General features: G+C 22.9%; 3 protein-coding genes across 4 annotated transcripts; all 3 read left to right on the top strand.

The window, feature by feature from the left end:
• Positions 1–6,884: 6,884 nt before the first annotated feature.
• On the top strand, positions 6,885–12,194 carry LOC122512052 (divergent protein kinase domain 1C-like). 2 transcript variants are annotated; one of them, XM_043627670.1, is made up of 5 exons: positions 6,885–7,084; positions 7,589–7,749; positions 7,887–8,395; positions 8,510–8,574; positions 11,414–12,194. In XM_043627670.1, exons 1-5 carry the CDS (start codon positions 6,935–6,937, stop codon positions 11,651–11,653), a joined length of 1,125 nt encoding a protein of 374 aa, XP_043483605.1. In that variant the 5' UTR covers positions 6,885–6,934; the 3' UTR covers positions 11,654–12,194. The 2 variants fall into 2 exon arrangements, with proteins under 2 accessions (XP_043483605.1, XP_043483604.1); XM_043627669.1 differs by having other exon boundaries at positions 7,887–8,574.
• A 554-nt stretch (positions 12,195–12,748) lies between these two features.
• Positions 12,749–19,951, top strand: LOC122512054 (divergent protein kinase domain 1C-like). The gene is made up of 4 exons (XM_043627671.1): positions 12,749–13,379; positions 16,150–16,310; positions 16,852–17,539; positions 18,802–19,951. The coding sequence occupies exons 1-4, from the start codon at positions 13,230–13,232 to the stop codon at positions 19,027–19,029; spliced, it is 1,227 nt and encodes a 408-aa protein (XP_043483606.1). The 5' UTR covers positions 12,749–13,229; the 3' UTR covers positions 19,030–19,951.
• A 1,405-nt stretch (positions 19,952–21,356) lies between these two features.
• On the top strand, positions 21,357–22,462 carry LOC122512082 (putative ATP synthase subunit f, mitochondrial). Its single transcript, XM_043627715.1, has 4 exons — positions 21,357–21,524; positions 21,611–21,709; positions 21,922–22,038; positions 22,322–22,462. Exons 1-4 carry the CDS (start codon positions 21,443–21,445, stop codon positions 22,348–22,350), a joined length of 327 nt encoding a protein of 108 aa, XP_043483650.1. The 5' UTR covers positions 21,357–21,442; the 3' UTR covers positions 22,351–22,462.
• The last annotated feature ends 209 nt before the right edge of the window (positions 22,463–22,671 follow it).

Raw genomic sequence — 22,671 nt, 5'->3', positions numbered from 1 at the left:
GAATATTAGGTAATATATTCAATGACACTCGCTCTTTGTGTTGAATAAGTGTTTTCTTCAGCGACCCTAAAGCTATCGTATTCATTGACTAAACTATTGTTCTCCTCGAATTCAATCATGTTAATTGAATCTCCGGACTCAATTGACAGATATATTATGATATAGTTTCAAAAATAATATACAAAAATTTTCATACAATTTTTTTTTTCTGTTTCGAGGTATTTTAGAAATTCGTGTATCGAATCGTATATTTTACAAAATATTATCACTTTGAAGTTCTAGTTCTAAGAGAAAAATTGTATAGAGAAAATAAAATGTTTGCGATTTTAGAAGAAAAACCTGTAATAATGTCTTATCAATCACAATTGAAATGATAACAATTGAAATGAAATAAGACTATAATATATAGAACAATATCACAAAAGTAACATGTGTTTATATTTAAACGAATGGATGACACGACACGCGATCAGAACATGACAAAAGCAAAGACGTAGAGAAATGTCAGTTACCCCGTTCGCTATTTTTTTTTATTATAATATTCAATTTTTTAATATAATTTTACTGTATTTTATTTTAGTTTAATTGTACTATTTAATTGTAGTATTTAATTTTAATATTTAATTTTAGAATTTAATTTCAGAATTTAATTTTAGAGTTTAATTTTAGTGATTAATTTTAGTGTTTAATTGCATTGTTTTTAATTTCCGTGCATTGAATACATAAAAATTGTCAAAATAAAAATTGTTGATTGTATTTTTGAATTGAAAAAAATTGTTTTGTCCCCAAAGAATTTTTTTTACGTCAGAAATATTTTTGTTTATTGTTTTAAAAGCCCTGGGAAAATAGAGAAGTTAGAGAAATTTTAATATGCAAAATGCCATTTTAAAAAAAGATGAATCGAATTGTTTAAAAATAAAATCTCATATTTTCACGTGGTCACTGTCTCCTCCACAAGATTTCTTGGCACTGCTTCAATTGTTTCGTAAAAATTTTATTTCTAAAACTTCGAGGCACAATTTAAATGCTCGTTACTTAATGTGAACTAGATGAATTAATTTTTTTCATAGAAATTAAGCACAATTTTTCGGAGAAATTAAAGAATAGATTAATGAATAGATTAATTGATAATTTTATCTATTAATTAATAATTTATTTCTGATATTATTAATTATTTGATTATTAATAATTTTTCTATTATTAGTATTATTCGTATTAGGTTTTTATTAATTATTTTTATTATAATAATAAATAATAATTGATAACTAAATTTATAAATAAAAATTGACAACTAGATTAATAAATAAAAATTGATAACTAAAATATAAATAAAAATAAATAACAAAATTCGTAAATAAAAATTAGTGATTAAAATAGTTAGAGAATAAAAATTATCAAATTAAATAATAAATAAAAAGTAATGAATATAACTGAAATAAAAGCAATTTGGTGAGAAACAGTGATGTTGGTGTACATTGAGCAAATCTTGAGAGAACAGATGCCCGCAATCATTTGTACAGAGCTCCAAAAATAGTGTTCAAGTGTAGGAATGAAAATATTTTTACAATTTAAAATTTCTATGGAAATAATTCGTTATAAAGTATTTCGAGAATTTCTAAGTATGTAAACGATTACATCCCTGCGATGAAGATATATTGACATGTGTACACTTAATATCATTATGGAATTATTATTCTTCTGGATCATTTTTCATGAATTTTTTAAAATTAAATAAAACACTTTTGTAATTTATTACAAGAATTTTGAATTTCTAATCAATTAACTATATTAATCAAAAATTTCATTTTTCTTTCAATAATTTTTTTTAAAGTTTACCAAAATTTAGAAAATTTGGAAAAAAGAAACCGAAAAAATCCATTAGTTTTGGATCCCAGTCTAAAACTTTAATAATAAAAAATAATTAACAATTTAATAATGAATAATAATTAATATAATTCAAATAAATAATAATTATTTATACTGCATTATATACCACTACTATACTATAATAGTAATTATTCAATTACTACTTAACTAATTGATTACGTATAATAATTTATTTATTCGTTCATTTTTATTCACGAAATCACTTTAATTATTTTTTATTTAATTAATATTATAAAATTGTATTTTTTTTCTAATATCAAAACTTTTTTTAACTAAAATCAAAATTAACAAAATGTGAGTGAACGAATAGAAGAATGAAATAAACATATCACTATGGTACAGTGTCTAAGTTCAGTTTCATTCTGTGTCACCGGTACAAATTATATTGGTTTCAACAATATTAACGTCAGATGTAGTTAATGACGTTGAAAATGACGTAGAAAATTTTTTCTGTTTCTTCATTTATACGTTTAGAAAATATTTCGGTATCTATGTTTAGATAAATTTATAAACAAAAATATATAAAATTGTTTTGTATTATTTTTTTGTAATAACAATAGTTTACAGATCCAGTTCATATTTAACATTATTAAAAATTTCACCAAATCAAAAATTATTTTCTTTACGAAAAAAATATGATCTTTTCAATTTACAAAATTATTTTATTTCTCTTCTACTATTTACTATTTACTATTTAAGTGGAATTTTTATTCAACCTGTGGATTTTTTTAAAGCAACAATTTCTCTTGTAAAAATAGTAGGTATACAAAAATACAATGTATAAAAGCAGTATACTTTATATACAGCTGACCTTCCCATGTTAGGAATCCCCTTATAATTTAAACACCCTTCCCCTCCAAAAAAAACCTTTGTAATAAAAATCGATTTCTCAAAGTGTGCTACCGGCGAAACTATACCATTCATATGACCTAACTTTCGACGAAAAAGCGTTTCGCAAATATGAATCAAAGTTTTCTGAATATCTTTGAATGATCTAAACGTCATTTTAAGTTATTTTTGGAGCAAAAATTGGCACCTCACTTTCACAATATCAAGTCATAAAATCTAAAAAAAAGGCGAATATGAAAAATTTTGCTTTCTCATCATATGATTGTATTATAAATATACATCAAGGTATAAATAAAAAAAAAATAATAATAATAATAATAATAACAATAATAATAATGCTAGTAATAATAAAAAATAATGGTAATAATTAATAAAAATATTAGTAAGTACTAATTAATAAAAATAATACTCGAAATAATATTAATGATTAATAAAATAAAATATTAAAATTAATCGATACTAACTAATTAGTATTTTAAAACATAGTTCATCTCTTCCGGCTAATTAATTATTAACTGTCATTACTGTTATTAATATTTATTATCAAATTATTCTCGTTACTATTATTATTATTAATCCTTTTTTATAGTATTTCCATTATTTTTTTTATTGTTGTTGTTATTTTTATTATTATTATTATTATTAATATCATTATTATTATATTATTACTATTAGTTTTTTTTATATCTTAAAAGTTTAAATGAACGAAAATTTATCCCTTTCAAATATTTTTCGAGCTACTATTATTTAAAAATGAACTATTTTTCATATTCTAATAAAAATTAAAAAAATTAATTGAACGTTAATAATTTATTTTCTAATGTGCAAATTAATATTTTGTACCAAAAATCAAACTACAAAAGATTAATTAAATTACATTTTTTTTAAATCAACATTATTATTATTATTATTATTATTATTATTATTATTATTATTATTATTATTATTATTGTTATCAATTTTAAGGGATCGTTCACAAACTACGTCACACTCCTAGGGGTGGGGGGAGATTTGTATGTAAAAAAATGTGACGAAGGGGGGGGGGGAGTAAAAATTAGTTGCCTCGTTAGAATTACTCGTTTGTTTATCATTAGTTTCTTCTTTATTTAAAGCGATTTTTATAAGTTATTTTTTTATTAATTAATTTATTAAGAAAATTTTGACGATAAATAATATTTTATTATAATTTATCAATTTAATTTTTTTTAATTACAGGAGGACAAGGGCAAAAAACCAAAAATAAAACTCAAAAAACATGCAATTTTCTCTCTCTCTCTCTCGAAACAAAAAATAAAAACGTATTTTTTTCTCTTTCATTCAACAAAACACCGTCGACTCACCAAGTTGTGTGAGTACGTTGACAACTTGAGAATAATTGACAAGATTCTTGCGCCTTAAATTCGGGCCTAATGGCCAATTTTTTTGAACAACAGTGACGTTATTTTCTTTTTTTGTTACACGTCAGGCACAGTGTGTCACTATCACTAATTTGTAGAAAAAAAATATTATTAATTACGGGTGCGTCTTTCGGGACGCTAGATTCACACACGCGCGCGTGATTATCATGCCGCTGATGCTGTGATGATTCGGGTAAATGATCGAATAAAAACGTTCAGTCTTGTGGGCTACTCGTGTAAAAATGAGGTGCCTCTTGTGCGTCGCGACGACAAGGGCATTGAAGGTCGCAGCTGCGCCGTCAATACGCAGGTGCGTGTTTGTTTTTAACTATTTTTTTTATTCTATTTTGTTTATAACAAATAGATGAATAAATTATTTATTGAAACTTCAGTCATTTTGGCCAAGAGTGTGGATGGAGACAATCGAATAGATAAACGTTAATTGTATTAGCAAGAAAGGTGAAGACTCTAAAAAATTTGAGGACCATAAAAATATTGCTGATTAAAGTAAATTAAAAATTTAAATCCGTTTATATTAATTCTCAAATTTTAAATTCTATTATAGAAATAATTATAAAATTAGGAATATTAACGAAAATCTTTAGATTTAAAATGGAGACTTCTCTCCACCTGCGAACGCCAAGGTCACCGCTAGATGGCAGTTCAGTTGATAAAATCAGATTCCACGACACCTGGTGGCGACCTTGGCGTTCTCAAGTGGAGAAATTAAACCACCATTTTATCCTTCAAAAACTTTTGTATAATTAATAAAATGCAAAAAATCAGTTATTTTTTCACTATCCCAGATAGCACATAATCTTCTAGCAACCGAAAATCAATTATTTTTTCTAATTCAGATTTTTATTAGCAGATTTTTTTTTTTATTAATAATCAGTTATTTTTAGTAACTTCTTGTTTTCACTTTATTTATAATTTGAATGAAGAAAGAATTTTTGTAAAAGTTGTACACTGAGAGAAGTCCAGGGCGTAATAGTTACCGCTAGACGTCGCTATAAGCTACTGTTCTTGTTGCGTTTGAGATGTTTTGAATCTAGGGCTCAGACGCCCCGAGTCTGTCAAACATTGTTCCCGCATGTGAGAGAACAACTCGTGACCGAAACTAAAAGTTGTAAGTAATCCCGCTTCGGGACGTTCCACGTTTTTTATCGGGGCTTGAGACGTCCCGATCGAGGGTTCACATAAGAACATTCAAAATTATCACTCAAGCCTCGCACGGGACGTATTAGTTCCCGGACTTCTCTCAGTGTATTAAAAATAAAATAAATTTTTTAAAAATATGAGACGAATTTTGTTTGATTTTTTTAAATAGATATTTTGTTAATTTGTATTGAAAATGTTGATACAATGACACGCAAAGATTATTTTACTCTAAAATAAAAATTATATACACGCCTTTTGTGTATACGTGACATCGTCAAGGGCTTTTTAAAGAGGACAAATAGAAACTTTGCTGAAACAATTTAGTTGATTAACTTTATTAATTTAGTTATTTTAGAGATAAAGAATAAACCAAAAGTTCCATAGAAAAGTCCTCTTTAAATAATTTTTTCAAATAATTTCTTCTCAACTATTTTCCATGGTATTTTTGCAAAAAAAAGAGGAATCCTCTAAAATTGAAAACATTTTTTTTTCGGTGTTGAAAAAAATTTTGTTTTATATTATTGAATCAGTTTCTAATTCGAATCATTCAAACTTAAATTTCTCGAGATTTTAATCGAGAAATTCATTTAACAGCATGTGGCTATTAGGTATTGATCACGTGATCGTCCCCTGGGTTAATTTATTTGTCACTTTTCTCCTAAAATATTAAATGGATTTCGCCACGGTATTCTATAAACTTTTAATAGATTTTCACTAGATTTTTATCTAATACCTAATTTATTTATTTATAATATTAAAATAAAATTTTATTAAAATAAATATTCAAATAAGTTCCTTATGAAAAAAAATGTTTTACTTTGAACAGCAATAAGTTTCTCTAAAATAGCGAAAGTTTTAACTGAAACAACTAAAAATTTAACTAATATAGTGAAATTTGTAGCTGTTCCAGGTGAATATTTTTTTCCTGGATATTTTTTCAAATAAATGTTCATTTAACCAATTTGCATTTAACAAACTTGTGATTCCAATCGATTTTTCTACTTTTGATTCACTAAAATTTTTATTCAACAGTATTTTAATTAAAAAATGTTTAAATTATTATTTTATATTAATTGTAGTCAGAAATTTTGAAAAATAACATCTTTATATATTACATAAATATTTGGTTTTTTGGCAGATAAAAATGTACCAAACTTCATTCATTGAATTATATTAGTTGCAAATAACTAAGTATTGATTAATTAAAATAAATGTCAAATTTTTTATAAAAATTAAGTATAAAAGATAAATAAATAATCTACTTTGTTACGAGTTGTATAAAATACAGGGAAGCACAACAGGTTGCCTTCGCTTTGTGCTAACGTATAATATGTGAATATTATAAAAAATGTTGCATTCAATTTAAAATTTAGAAATGAATTTTAATAATTAATTTTAATGATATTTAATTTAATAATTTCAATAATTTCAATTATTATTTCTAATAATTGAAATAATTTTTATATAATTTTCAAGTTATTTAACGATTTAATGATTTCTTATAACTCGTAAAAATTAGTTTTTATACATTTTTGGATCCGACATTTTGAATTTAAAATCCATAAAAAACATTTTGAGTTATGACTTTGTTCAGCAGATAGATTCGCGCGCGTCGTCGAGTGGCTCACGTTTTAGAAATCATGAATATCCGTCGACTACCTGGCTTCATTTATCGCTATAAAATCGTCGCTTTTTTAATCATAACAAGCATTTTTGTAATTGTTTATCACCTCAATTATTGGAGTGTATTGTGCACAAATTTTGAATCTCGGCGTTTCGTGTCAGAACTTGTGAGTGGAAAAAAAATATTTGTACTATTCTCTTTTTTCTTAAATATTATTTTCACATAATATACATTAGAGAAAAATTTAATTTTTATTTCTTTTACTTTAATTTAAAAAAACATATATTATTAATACAAAAAGATATTATTCCTAAAAGGAACCTTGACTTTTATCAAAAGGCCTCTACTTCTGTAATAAAACTTTTAAGACTGAACGTAACAAATGGAAGATTTTTATTTACAAATTATATATGTTTGGTTAATATCATTGAAATTAAACTTTTAACTGTTTTAAAATTTTACCAATAATACAATTACGCACATATGTGTCTGTAGAAATATATGTAAATGTTTAAAAACCGGACAAGGAGTGACAATGCCCTGGTTTTTTTTTGGCAATGTCCAAAAATATTAATTGCATTCAAATTATAACTTGGACAATATCGCAAATTGCGTGAGAAAAGTAATTAATACTTAATTACAGTGAATTAAATTGTCAATTTAATTTCAGTGCAACAGGCAAAACAATGGAAATGCTGTTGGAATTCTCTGCTCTCCGCTGTGTAACAGAAAAGAAATACATTCCCTTGTTTGCGAAAATTTACATGTAGGAAAAGAGGCTGTTTTTTCAGCTCAATGGGAAAGCACCAAATTAGTTTTTAAAGCTGCAAAGTTCGTTGCAACAATTTTTTAGTTTTTAAAAATTAATTTTCATTCTATTATATTTTGTGGCTAAATTAATAATATTTAGTAATAATACAAATAAATTAGAAAAATAAAAAATTTTTTTTTAATTCTTTTTTCTCCAGAACAGAAATAAATATTGAACAAACAGAATTCCTATTATGGGAGGACGCAAACGGTTTCAAGCATTATCCATCGGAAACGGAATTTGCCAGTATGATGAAGGATGTGGTGTTCAATAAATTAAATTACACAATGTCAACACATCAACTTGAAAGATTGTCACGTCTTCAAGCAAGTAAAATTGAAACTGAAACGAAAAAACGACAATTGGAAATGGAGTATGTCTGGTCATTAATACAAAAACAAGAATACATCATGACAATTTTATTCGAAGATAAAGATGTTTTTCCACAATTAATTGGTACATGCGGCACATTTTACGCTGTCGAATATATTAAACCAATTGAAACACAAATCACTGTATTTGTATTATCCGATTCAATGCCAGAATGGTCGAGACGAGTGAAATTAGCCATTATGATACTTGATCTTTTACAAGATTTAGAAACAGTATTCACTGAACCATTTCATATCTGTGATGTGAGAATCAATCATTTCGGTCTATCACCAGGTGGGCAGAAATTAAAGTATCTCGATCTCGATGACGTTTATCCAAAATCGGTATTAAATAAAAAAGTGAATACAAATAAAAAATGTAAAAGAAATACAGACTGTGATATCTTAGGTTGCAGATCGATCTGCTCAAAAAATAAACGCTGTGAATCACCAGTGACTAATAATAATTTACAAGTTAGTATTTTACGTATTTTTTCTTTTACCAAATAAATAAGCAAAAAGTTATTGTTCCTAAAATTTCGAATCCTCTGGTGAATGAAGATATTTTTGTTAATTCATTTAATTCATGTTTTATTACACAAATTATTTTTTTTTCCTGTTAATAACTTCAATTCTAAATTCTTCTAAACTTCAATTATTTTCCAAACTTTTAGCAAGAAATTTTAGAAATGTTAAAATTCTTCAAAAATTCAATTTTATCTAAGAATAATTTTTAAGAGTGAAAAAATTCATTTTTTTAAAGCATGAAATTTATTTCAATTAAATTTGACAAAATTTTCCACTAATTGGAAATTTAAATAAATAATTTTAATTTTTTTTAAATTTAATTAAAATTTTTTCAAAAGACAAATGTTTTTTTATAATTATTAAATTAAATTATTCAAATTTTCAAATTTTGGTTCAATAAGTAGGTATACAAATACTTATTATATTTATTTTTCTACAGAAATTAAAATTAGAAACAATTTTAATGTAAAACCTTCTTCAAATTTATAACAATTTATTTCTATAAAAATTCATATTATAACGTATTTAATATTCAATTATTATAATTTAAAATTTTAACTGTACCTAATTTATTTTTAAATCAATATTCTTATTAAAAAATTCTACAAGAATCCAATATTGTTTATATACAAAAATAAATAATTAATAGAATAACTAATTGTTTCTTAACATTGAATATTAAAAAAGAGTTTTATCAAGATTTTTGAAAATAATTCATTCCTTTCGAAGAATATTAATAAAATTTTAGAAAATAATTACATTTTTCGAGGAATTCATTTCAAACTGTATTCAAAATAATTCAAATTTTGTAAAGAATTTTATTATTTATAAAAATAATTGAAAATTAAATTCTAGCAACGAATTTTTTTATTTATAAAAATAATTGAATTTTTGCAAAGAAATTTTATTATTTATAAAAATAATTGAATTCCTGGGAGAAATTTTACAATTTTTAAAAATAATTGAATTCTTTTTTTCATTTTATAAAAATTTAAAAGAATAATTCAAATATTACGAATAAATTAATTAAAATAGGATTAAAAATAATAGATTTTTTGCGATTAATTTTATTATTTATGAAAATAATAATTTAACTATTAAGTTTGTCAAAATTTTACACTGAAAAAAAAATTCGGCAGAATGTGCTTTTTACTCAGGCAATTTTTGCCTAAGAACAAAAGCAATACACGTAAAGCAATTGTTTCTTTTAAAAAAAGGCAATTTTTGCTTTTAAAAAAGGCAAAAATTTTAACTAAGGCAATTTTTACCTTTTTAAAAGGCAAAAATTGCCTTTTTTAAAAGAAACAATTGCTTTACGTGTATTGCTTTTGTTCTTAGGCAAAAATTGCCTGAGTAAAAAGCACATTCTGCCGAATTTTTTTTTCAGTGTAGAATATAATTAATTTTTTCCAAAGGATTTTATTAACATATTTAAATAATTGATTTCTTTGGAAAAAATTTCTTAAAAATTATATTTCACACAATTGAATTACATTGAAAATGTTATTATATTTATGATATTATTTGAATTTTTGATTTGAATTATATTCAATTTTTTAAAATAAGTGAAGTAGTTTAAATTATTTTGTGGAAATTTTCGAAATTAATTAAAAGATTTCAAAGAACTAAATTAAACTTGTATTGAAAATAATTGAATTCCTCTGAAGAATTTTATTATTTATGAAAATAATTGAATTCTTTTTCAAGAATGTTATTAAAATTATATTTCAAATAATTGAATTTATCTAAAGAATTGTATTATTTATGAAAACAATTGAATTTCTACGTAGAATTTATTACAATTTAAAAAAAATGAATTCTTTCCAGAAATTTTATGAAAATTGTATTAAAAATAATTGAATTCTTGTTATGAATTTTATTATTTATGAAAATAATTTAATTCCTATAAACAAAAAATTTTGAGAAAATAGTTAATTTATTTTTAAAAAATTTTATTAAAATTGAATTGTGTCAAAGAATTTAATAAAAAAAATTTCCATTTTAAAAAAGAATTTTATTAAAATTTTCAAGTAGAATTTTTTTTATTCCACTGTTAGCGAATTTAAACTCGTGAAAATTCTCAAAAACAGGAAAAAGTAGCTTTTAGTGGCACAAATTTAAAAAAAAAGTATCCAAATTGTAGTTAATCGTAAAAAAGTAGTAAATAGTAGGTTTTAGTAGGTAAATTTTGAAAACTATTTAAGCAGAAAAAAATTTCTTTCACTTGAACGTTTAAATATTTAAAAAAATAAAATTTCAAAATATTAAATAAAAATTTTTTTAGAATTAATTGTAAAGTTTTTCGAGAAATTTTATTAAAATTGTATGAAAAATAATTTAATTCATGCGAAAAATTTTACTATTTATGAAAACAATTAAATTCTTTGGAGGAGTTAAATAAAATTGTATTGTAAAAAATTTGAAATCTTAAAATTTTTTTAAATAATTGAATTGTTTCGAATAATTCTATATCTGTTAACTTTTTTTTAAAATAATTTAATTCTATTGAGAAATTTTATTAGAATTGCATTGAAAATAATTGAATTTTTTTGAGTAATTTTTTTTTTAAACTTTTAGAAATAAAAATGTTTTAATTTAAAAAACATTTTAAAAATACTTAAAGAAAAAAAATTTCATTCATTTGAAGGTTTAGAACTTCAGAAAAATAAAAATTACAAAAATAAAATCGAATAATAATAAAAAATTGTTAAATTCCAACAAAAAATTTTTATATTTTTGAAAATAATTGAATTGTTGCCAAAAATTTTATTATTAATTTTTTCAGTTAATTTGTGAAAAAATTTTTCTCGATTGGCCAATTTCGAGATTAATTATAAGTCCAGGATTATTAATGTCCAAGCACACTAACGATTCATTGGCTATTCTTTTGAGACAATGTGCAAATCCAAATGGAGATATGTCACAATTAAGTCGAGTTGCTGCTCCAGAAAATTTAAAATTACGTTTATATAATATATTAAGTGATATGGATAAGGAATTATCTTCACAACTTCCACGAAAATAAATAAATACATATTTTCTCCTGTTTCATATAAAATTTAAAAAAAAAATTGTTTTAAAGAAAAAAAAAATTTTTTAATGAAAATTTCACCTGGAATGCCCCATATGTAGGTTTATCTGAACAAATTGTATTTTCACTAGTAAAGTATATAATACTATCTCGAAACGGTTTTTTTTATGACCAGGATAATTTTTAAATTTGTTTTTTTCGCTTGCTGTAGAATCATAAAATTGGATATTAACCCCTTTTGTTATGACACCATTCAAATAATGTCTAATAATAATAACTCTCGATACAAAAAAAAAATCAAAACATAAAATTTTTATTCATTTTGATTTTTTTTTTGTATTGAGAGATACAAAAAATAATTAAGCAATTTGCCTTAAAATAAAAGAAAAATGTCGAATTTGAAGAATTTTCGATTTTTGGTACAAGTGATAAGGGTAGTTTTTATTACCAAAGGGTAGAGCCAACAAACTATGCAGGGTGTTTTTGAAGAGCCCAAAAATAATTAAGTTAAATTCCATAAAGAGGAAAGAAAAATGTGACTCTTTCTAAATTTCAACAATTATCAATTATTAAATTGAAATACTTTGAAAATTCGATTTGTTAAAAAGTTTTCAATAAAATTCTTTAACAAATTTAATTATTTTCAGTTGAATTTCACAAAATTTCACAAAATTTCTATTAATTCGATAATTTTTTTTTGATTTATTTGTCGTACTAAATTTCAATCAGTGATGACTGATTTTTTACAATCAAGTTAATTATTTTTATAACTAATTTAAATTTAGAGAACAGTATAAATATAAATATCTATAAAAATTGAGATAGAAGGCGATTTTTTAAAAACAAATTAAAATAATAAAAGTTTTTTTAATTTGGTGAAAAAATTCCTGGTTTGGTATAAAATTCCTGTCTTATTCCCGATTTTCCCCAGTCAAATTAAATTCCCGGCTCTTTCCCGGATTTCTCTGTTAGTACACACCCTGTAACTTTTTTCTTTGATTAAAATAAATTTTATGCAATTCCAATTAAATTTTCTTTGATTCAAGTAAATTATTTCTGTGGATATAAAAAGTGCCCTGAAAAGTTACGTTCCTGTGCGTTTGTATAAAGCACAAACTCTAGAAAGCTCATTGCGATGGCGCAACGTCGTCGCGCGGCTCGCGTGTGCCGCAGATCATACCGCATTGCTTGCAATGTGTGTATAGTTATTCCCGCTTCCTTACTACAACGTACACTCAGTTCGTACTGAATAGAAAAGGGGGATACGAGTTAAAACGACAGAAAAAAGAGACAGAAAGCTAAAGCAAAAGGGATCCTTTCGCAGCTTCATAATATTTTCATTAAAAAAAAAAAAAAAATCTCAAAAACAATATACATGAATTATTCGACATGACGCTTATTCAACTCAAATACAATACACGATCTGTATTACAGTTGGAAATTTTCTCTCATCCTCCCTAAATGTATAACTGGAGGAAAAAGGCAATAAACGTGCAACGATTTTTTTTTTTTTTTTGCAAAAAAAGGAATCTCACCTATTATTCTGAAGGTATTCACATTGTCAGAAATCATGAATATCCGTCGACTGCCTGGCTTCATGTATCACTATAAGATCGTCGCTATTTTAATGTTAACGTTCCTTTTTTTAATTGTTTATCTCCTCATTTATTGGGGTATAATGTGCACAAATCTTCAAGCCTGGCGTCACGTGTCAAACGTTGTGAGTAGAAAAAGAAATATTTTCACAATTTACTTTTTATATGTTAAAAAAAATATTTACATTTTTAGTGCAAAATTTAAATATTAACCGCACGTTTTTTTTTTTTTTGACACATCTCCACACACATGACACAACGGGAATTAATGCGTAAAAAAATACCACTGTTAATACCGTTAGAATATATTTCGTTTCATTTTGTATACTTGCTATGTGAAGAGATATTACGAGATTTTACTATGAAGAGAGAGAGAATGGTTGAGGGTCAAATCAAAATGCGCCCGCGCCTTATTATCGGGGGATAAAGAAGGGGTGGGATTAGAATTTCGGAGTATCGAATCCATACGCCAAGAAAATTTTTTTTTTTTTTACATATAAAAATAGAATTAAAATTAGTTTTTATTATTTGACTAAAATTTCGTTTATTATTATTTTTGTAATAGAGGTTTTTTTTCGAAATTAATATTTCTTTAGGGCATTTGAATCATTAAGACGTAGTTTTTGCAAAGCATGTGTTCTAAAACTGTGACGTCATAAAATGGTTCAAAATGCCCTTAAAAAAGCAAATACTTTTCAAATATTTTTTTAATTATTTACTGAAGAAAATTTATTTGATTCAAATAACCGATTGTCAAATTAATATTTTACTTGAATCAGGTAATACTTTATACATTTCTTATAAAATATTTCATGTAAATTATTTAAATATTTATTTGCTAATTCTTTGAAAATATCAAATGAACAAATTATGAGTTGTAAACATTCACTTATATAAGACAAAATACATAATTATTGAATGAGTGAAAAATAAATTAGTTTTTTTTTTAAAACAAACAAACTATAAACAAACAAAATTGCTTTGAATTGAACTAATCGGTTAGTTGACTATCGTCAGTAAGTAAATATTTATACTTGAGTCAAATAATGTTTATTTCAATCAATTTTATTTAAAGGAATACATTTTTTTTAACATAAATATAATAATTATTTTGATGTAAACAAATAAGGTGAAGAATAAACAAAAAATTAATTTATTATAAATATTATTCAATTTATATTGAAAATTAATTAAACATTAATTTTTAATTAATTACGATTATAATATAATTCTATTATAATTACAATTACTTTAATTTTGTTTTATAAAATAATTTGTTTACAGACTACTTAAATTGAAAATAAATAAAAAACAATAAATAAATTATATGTATAGTTTTAATTTTATATCTTTAGTGTCACAATAATTATCTATTTATAGAAAAATGCAAACTCGCATGAACGATTGCCATTTTCATGCGAATATATATTGTGTTGTAAATGAAAAAGAAAAAAACAAAACAGTTATTCAGCATATTCACCTCTTCAATATTAATTAACCGGATGTGTAATCGTTTAATTTCCCATTGTTTAGTTATACAAACTTATAGCTTTGAAAAGAAAAAAATTTATTTGATTCAAATAATCATTTCTTTGAATTTAATTAAATAAATATTTATTTGCATTAAATAAGAACTAAAACGCGCAATATTTTGGATTTAAGGTTTATAAAAAATTGGGAAAATTGAAAAAATATAACAATTGAAAGAATAAATTTTTCATTTCAAGTTAAAAATTATTTTCCACAAATAAAGAGTAGGTATTTTTACGAATAAAAATTATTTTATACAAATAAAAATTATTTGCTACTAGTAAAAAGTATTTTATACAAATAAAAATTATTTGCTACTAGTAAAAAGTATTTTATACAAATAAAAATTATTTGCTACTAGTAAAAAGCATTTTTTACAAAATACAAATAAAATTTATTTGATGCGAATAAAAATTATAATTTGGTGCGAAAACACATAAATTTTTTTCTTGAATAAAGTTAATTTAAAAACCTATTTGTTAATTGAAAACTATATACATGAACTATTTTAATAAACTTCTGAAATAATTAATTTTTATTAACTATTATGATATTTATTAATACGAATTGAAAAATTTGATTACAAATTTTTTTCTAAAAGCTGTATTACCTATAGTATATTCTAAGAAAAAGTTAAAAAATGAACTTTTGTTTCTGAATCTTTAAGACCAAAAGTTCATTTTAAACCTGAATGAATCTCTTAGGCCCATTTTCAAACTTATCACACAAGAATAATGCATTTCTTTGTTTCAATATTACCCTCTCATTCTCTATTTGAAAATCGAAAAAAACATAATTATTTCACGCTTAATAATGATTTCACACATAAGTTGGTTTAAAAATAAAAACACGTTCATTCAGAGATATGTTACAAAACACTTTGAAAAAAATGTAATTTTCTCTTTGAAATTTTTTAATTAAAAATACCAAGAACGTTCTCTCTCTCTCTCTCTCTCTCTCTCTCTATTGCAGTTCATAGAAAATTTTTCTCGTAAAATAAATTAATTTTCGCATAAATTTTAAATATAACGTTTTATAAAATAAATTAAAATTGAATAAATTATAATATAACATTAAATTGAATTAAAATTTTACTAAAATTATTTGTTAACTTTAAATTATTATTAAAATATATAAATACTTATTATCTTAATAACTCAGACATTAATTAAGTTACTAATTAATAACAAAAATTAATTCACAACTTATTTATTTATTATTTAAAAGAATTAAATTTATTTATTAAATTAAATTTATTTAATTAATTAATTAATTAATTAAATTTATTTATTAATTAAATTGATGTGTCAAAAAAAAGTAATTAATAATTAATTACAATGAATTAAATTGTCAATTTAATTTCAGTGCAGAAGGCACAACTCTGGAAATGCTGTGGGAATTCTCTGCTCTCCTCTGTGTAACAGACAAGGAATACATTCCCTTGTTTGCGAAACTTTACATGCGGGAAAAGAGGCTGTTTTTTCAGCTCACTGGGAAAGCACCAAATTAGTTTTTAAAGCTGCAAGGTTCGTTGAAACATTTTTTACATATTTAAAAAATTTACTTTTCACTCTGTCATAAAACGTTATTGAATTTTATTTTATTTTATTTTATATTATTTAGTAATAATGCCAACGAATTAAAAAATCTATTTTATGTATTTTTCAGTTGATTGTTCTTCTTGTATTTTTATTTCTGTATTTTGCAATATTTAGTATAATTATAATATACCTACTTAGTCGAATTTTCGAATAAAAATTGATTTAAAAATGAATTTTTTATACTTTTAACTAACAATTCTGTAGAATTAATTTTTTTAGACACATTAAATTTTGCTAATAAATATTTTCAAAAATGTATTAATTTGTTATTAGTAAATTCGAATTATTTAAAAATAAAAAAAATTAGTGATTAATTCTAATTAATTAAATAATATTTAGTAATAATATTTAGTGTTAGTAATATTTTGTAATAATATTTAGTATGAATAATATTTATCAATAATAATAAAATTGAAATATGCAAATTAGGTATCATTATAATTATTAATTAATCGTTTTTTTCCAGAACGGAAATAACAATTGAACAAGCAGAATCACTTTTATGGGAGGACGCAAACGGTTTCAAGCATTATCCATCGGAAACGGAATTTGCCAGTATGATGAAGGATGTGGTGTTCAATAAATTAAATTACACAATGTCAACACATCAACTTGAAAGATTGTCACGTCTTCGAACGAGCAAAATTGAAACTGAAACTGAAAAACGACAATTGGAAATGGAGAATGTCTGGCCATTAGTACAAGAACAAGAATATATTATGACAATTTTATTCGAGGATAGAGATGTATTTCCACAATTAATTGGTACATGCGGCACATTTTACGCTGTCGAATATATTAGACCAATTGAAACGCCAACCACGGTATTGGCATTATCCGATTCAATGCCAGAATGGTCGAAACGAGTAAAATTAGCCGTTATGATACTTGATCTTTTGCAAGATTTGCAAACAGTATTTACCGAACCATTTCATCTATGTGATGTGAAAATCAATCATTTCGGTCTACCACCAGGTGGACAGAAATTGAAATTTCTCGATCTCGATGCTGTGTTTCCAAAATCGGTATTAAATAAAATAATTAACAATAATAAAGAATGTGAAAGAAATGAGGACTGCGATTATTTCGATTGCAGATCGATCTGCTCGAAAAATAAACGCTGCGAATCACCAGTGGCTAATAATAATTTACAAGTTAGTATTTTAAGTATTTTTTCAATTACCAAAAAATAAGCAAAAATGATTATTTCTAAAATTTCGAATCTTCAAATGAATGACGATATTTTTGTTACTTCATTTAATTTACGTTTTATTATAAAAATTATTTTTATATTGAAAAAAATTAATTCTTAACTAAATAAAAATGTTTAATTTATATTATTTTACATTTCATTTAGTAAATTTTGAAAACTATTTAAGCAGAAAAAAATTTCTTTCACTTGAACTTTCAGAACTTTAGAAAAATAAAAATTCAAAATATTAAATAACAATTTTTTTAATGTAAGAAATATTAAATTTTTGTAATTAATTAAATTCTTTTGAGGAATTGTATTCTTATAAGAGTTTTCTCGAAATTTCTGAAAATAATTGAATTGTCTCGAGTAATTCTAATCTTTTTTTAAATTGTATTGAAGATAATTAAATTCCTACAAAGAATGAATGACAATAATTTTAACTTAATGAAACTAATTAAATTTAAAAATTGCACAATTTATTATTTTTGAAAATAATTGAATTTTTTTAAGAAATTCTATTAAAACTTTTAATTGGTATGTTTTTAGGACCTTAATTTTTGTCAAAAAACAGTATTTGACATTGAAACTTTTAGAAATAATTGTAAATACTTTAAAGAAATTTTAATAAAATTGTATTAAAAATTATTGACTTTTTTCGAGTAATTATTAAATATTTTAGAATTAATTGTAAAGTTTTTCTCTAAATATTATTAAAATTGTATGGAAAATAATTTAATTCATGCGAAAATTATTATTATTAATGAAAATAATTTAAATCTTGTTAAGAATTTTATTAAAACTGTTGAAAATAATTAAACTCTTTGGAGTAAATGAAATAAAATTGTATTGGAAAAAATTAAAATCTTAAACTTTTTGAAAACAATTGAATTGTTTGGAGTAATTCTAGCTTTTAACTTTTTTTTTTAAAATAATTGAATTCTTTTGAGAAATTCTTTCGAGAAATTTTATTAAAATTGTAGATTAAAAATAATTGACTTTTTGAGAGTATAATTATTAAATCTTTTAGAATTAATTGTACATTTTTTCGAGAAATTTTATTAAAATTGTATAAAAAATAATTTAATCCATTCGAAAACTTTTATTATTAATGAAAATAATTTAAATCATGCTTAGAATTTTTTTAGAATAAAAAAATTTTATTTATAGAATAAATATTATGAAATGTTTAAACTTTAAATATGTTTTATTTTTTGATTTCAGATAGTTTGTGAAAAGATTTTTCTCGGTTGGACAATTTCGGGAACAATTATAATTCCAGGATTATTAATGTCTGAGCATACTAGCGATTCATTGGCTATTCTTTTGAGGCAATGTGCAAATCCAAATGGAGATATGTCACAATTGGCTCGAGCTGCTGCTCCAGAAAATTTAAAATCACGTTTATATACTATGTTAAGTGATATAGATAAGGAATTATCTTCTTCCTAGTAGAGTGTAAATTTTTTTTTTATCGAGAGTCGTGAGAAATTTATTCAATTTGGTGCAATTTAAGAAAGAAAAAATTGGTCGAAAATAAATTTTGTTGATATTTTGTCACTTTGAAGTATATTCAGGATCGTAAAAAGTTATTTTTGCAGAAGGTTAGGAAATAAAATTTTACTAGATTTGCAAAATAGTTATAAATTTAAAAAAAGATTTTATATTTAAATATTAAAACTCTGAACATTTGTAAAAATAACAAAAAAAATTATTCTCAACCATTTTTTTCTTCTGTGAAACGCTCCAAAATTGCAAATGATGAAAAATGAGACTTTTTTTAAGAACATTTAATTGATTGTTAATGAACTTTTTAAAATGAATTAGAAAATTGTTCGGATCGAATTTTTTATGAAATCGATTCAAATTGTAATTAATCGCACATAATCATAATTAGTGCAACGCCAATTGAGTGAAATGAGCCATTTAAACAATTTTGTAAAAATTTCAGCTGTAACTATTTTTATTAATCAACATTTTCTTAATTAATTTACTAAAAGTTTTATTAAAATTATTAAAAAGTGTAAATAATTTATGTACAAGTGAGTAAATTAAGAAAATGGGAGATTATTAATATGGGCTGAAATTTCTACTCATTTTTTATTACTTTATTACTTAAATTATATTTTCAACTTAATATTTTTTAATATAGGATTTGATATAATTTTTTTAAGTCATAATAATTTTGTTAACACATTATTTTCATTTTACTTTTAATTATTTTAAATTAATGTTTAATTTCTTTCTTTTAATTATTTATTTATAGGAATAGAAATAATTATTTTAAGTCTGCTCAAACAAGTCCAATTTATTATTATATTGTCCGAAAGATCTGATGCCTTAAAATCGAAAGGATGATAGAATATTATAATAATATTAATTTTTATATATTTTTAAAATAGAATTAATTTTTTTAATTTATATAGTATTTTAAAAAAATTTAACTAATTATAAATTAATATTATTAAATTGTTAATTAACAAAATTAATTAATATATGTGATTAATAATAATTATCAATCAAAAAAATTAATTAATATCGTTCGTTTAAATATTGTATTGAAATATTAAAAGAAATTTTTTTTCTTCATATAGTAATATTTTTAGTGCAAAAGATGATAATAAATGTAGTGCAAAAATATTTGCTTCATTTTTACACATTGCAGCAATAAAAAAAATTATGAAAAAATAGTGCAAAGAAAATTAATTTATAAAAAGTAATAACGAATTAGAAATACTATTTAAGTAAAATATTATTTAGATATATTTCTAGTTAATAGAAAAATTTTAAAAATCAAACGAAGACGCAGTGTATTTTTGTTAGTACTCTTATAGGCTGATTAAAAATAATTTTAAAAATTCGTTACTTAATTAAAAATGACTTTGATAAATAAAAATTACAGTTTTTTATTATCTTCGTAATAAAGTAGAATTTCAAATTCAATGGTTTTTCATTTTACATTTTGATTTTAATATTCACACGTATACGCTATTATTAAATTTCTAAAAAAAATTTAATTGTTTTTTATTTCTACTATTGTGTAATATTATAAATTATATTTTTTAATTATTATATAATATATTAAGCAAATTAAAAAATTGTTTACTTTATCAATTTTTGAATAATATCAGATTCAAAATTAAAGAAAATTCACTTATTAACTATAATTAATTATTATTTATTAATTTAAAAGATTATATAATAAAATTCTTAGCAAGAATTTTATTAATTTCATGAATAATAAAATTTTTCACAGGAATTTAATTATTTTTTATAAATAATAAACAATTATTTTCAAAAATATTGATAAAATTATTAATAAGAATTTATTTATTTTGAATATATTAATTTTTAAATTTGAAATCTTAATTAAAAAGAAAAATTATTTAAAAAATTAGGAAACAAAAATGCAAACAAGCAACGATTATTAATATAGATTTTTTATTTATTTAATATTAATTAATTAATTAATAATTTATTTATTATAAATAATTTATTTACTCATTGTATTAGTAATTTATTTATTTGTTATTACCAGAAAAAATTTAATTTGACACTATATGTATTTAATTTTGATTCTATTAATTATTAATTACTAAAAAAGTTCAAGTATTTGTTCTTATTTAAAAAATTGACATATTTTTTTTTATTTAAAAATATTGTTTTTAAAATTTTTTAAATATTGATAAATGTCAGGGTTCTGAGGCCCTTTTTAGCATAACAAAAAAGCGGAGAGAAAGTCCCTCTCTAAGTTGTCTTATAGTTTATGGTGGACGATATCCGTCTCCATTTTCTCCTCAATTTTCGTCTGCACCCTGTTTGCAATTATATTTTTTTCAAAAAGGTTTAATTAAATACTATAATTATGTTTAAATTCGGAGAATATCAACCGGATTATAATCCAAAAATCCATGGTACTTACGATCCTGCTCGCTTCTATGGAAAACGTAAGTATTTTATGTAATTTCTATTATTAAAACTTTAAATGACAGACTAACTGAAATTTTCTCTTGTCTTTTTTCAATTTTAAAAGCTGATACACCTTTTGGAGAAGTAAAATTGAGAGAACTTGGATCGTGGTTTAGTCGCCGTCAAAAATCACCACAGGCTTTTGCTCAATTAGTTTCAAGAGGTAATTTATTTTTTTTCTGAAAAAAAATTCATTTTTCTCAAGAATCGATTTGTACAGTTGCATAACCTCCAAACGAACAAAGTTTTTCATTAAAAGCGTATTACATAACGAGGAACAAATTTCCTAAAAATGGAGAAATAATTTGAAAATAAGTATTTGCATTACGGGAAAAAGTTTGAATTAATACTGAAGTTTGTTTTTTTTTCTTTTAGCCTGGTGGCGTTGGCAACATAAATATATGTTGCCCAAAAATGCATTATTTGTTGGACCCATGCAATTAGTTTTTGGTGGAATGGCTTTATTCTATTGGATAAATTACGGAAAATTAAGTAAGTATCGAACTTTTTTAATTTTTACTTTATTTATAATTCATTTTTTATTATTTTCTATTAATATTTACATTTTTTAGATTTTTAAACCTAAAAATCTTTTGCTAAAATTTTTATTGTGTCTTAAAAATTTTGTTTTGTTAAATTTTGTTTTTAACTATTTAATACAAGTTTTTAACAAAAAGTTTTGTATTTTTAATTCCTTAAGGGAAGAAAATAACTAATTTTCTTTATTTTTGAAATGACTAAGAAGTAAAGAGTTTTCTCTCTTTTTTTTTTGCAGAACATCACAAGAACTTCAAGTACCACTAAAAATTATCAGCAATCTTTCGCAATTATAGAAAAATTCAGAATACGAAAAAAAATAAAATGTATAATAAATAAACGAGAGGTAATTCTATTCTCGTGTAATTGTAAATGTTAATTATTTCAAGTTTGATTTATTACCTCATCCGAAATATAAACAACAAAAACTGGAAAATTTATTTTATTTATAGAATAATAATTATTAATTAATATTTTAGAAAGTCAAATAAAATTAGCGGTTAAAAAGGAGGCCATATTTAAATTTGGCTGGTTTTCCCGCTCAAGATAGATCGAATGACAAACAACCAATCAAATTACTTTCCATTG

This window comes from Leptopilina heterotoma, unplaced genomic scaffold (genome assembly GCF_015476425.1).
Source record: "Leptopilina heterotoma isolate Lh14 unplaced genomic scaffold, ASM1547642v1 Lhet_95, whole genome shotgun sequence".
NCBI lineage: Eukaryota > Metazoa > Arthropoda > Insecta > Hymenoptera > Figitidae > Leptopilina > Leptopilina heterotoma.
The sequence above is the reverse complement of the archived record's forward strand: the minus strand, read 5'-3'. Positions and strand labels throughout refer to the sequence as shown.

Coding starts and splice junctions, on each gene's coding strand:
- LOC122512082 (XM_043627715.1), top strand. CDS start 21,443: ATGTTTAAATTCGGAGAATATCAACCGGATTATAATCCAAAAATCCAT. Junction 21,710..21,921: donor TGCTCAATTAGTTTCAAGAG/GTAATTTATTTT, acceptor TTTTTCTTTTAG/CCTGGTGGCGTTGGCAACAT. Junction 22,039..22,321: donor GATAAATTACGGAAAATTAA/GTAAGTATCGAA, acceptor TTTTTTTTGCAG/AACATCACAAGAACTTCAAG.
- LOC122512052 (XM_043627669.1), top strand. CDS start 6,935: ATGAATATCCGTCGACTACCTGGCTTCATTTATCGCTATAAAATCGTC. Junction 7,085..7,588: donor GGCGTTTCGTGTCAGAACTT/GTGAGTGGAAAA, acceptor ATTTAATTTCAG/TGCAACAGGCAAAACAATGG. Junction 8,575..11,413: donor TGACTAATAATAATTTACAA/GTTAGTATTTTA, acceptor TAATTTTTTCAG/TTAATTTGTGAAAAAATTTT.
- LOC122512054 (XM_043627671.1), top strand. CDS start 13,230: ATGAATATCCGTCGACTGCCTGGCTTCATGTATCACTATAAGATCGTC. Junction 13,380..16,149: donor GGCGTCACGTGTCAAACGTT/GTGAGTAGAAAA, acceptor ATTTAATTTCAG/TGCAGAAGGCACAACTCTGG. Junction 16,311..16,851: donor TTAGTTTTTAAAGCTGCAAG/GTTCGTTGAAAC, acceptor GTTTTTTTCCAG/AACGGAAATAACAATTGAAC.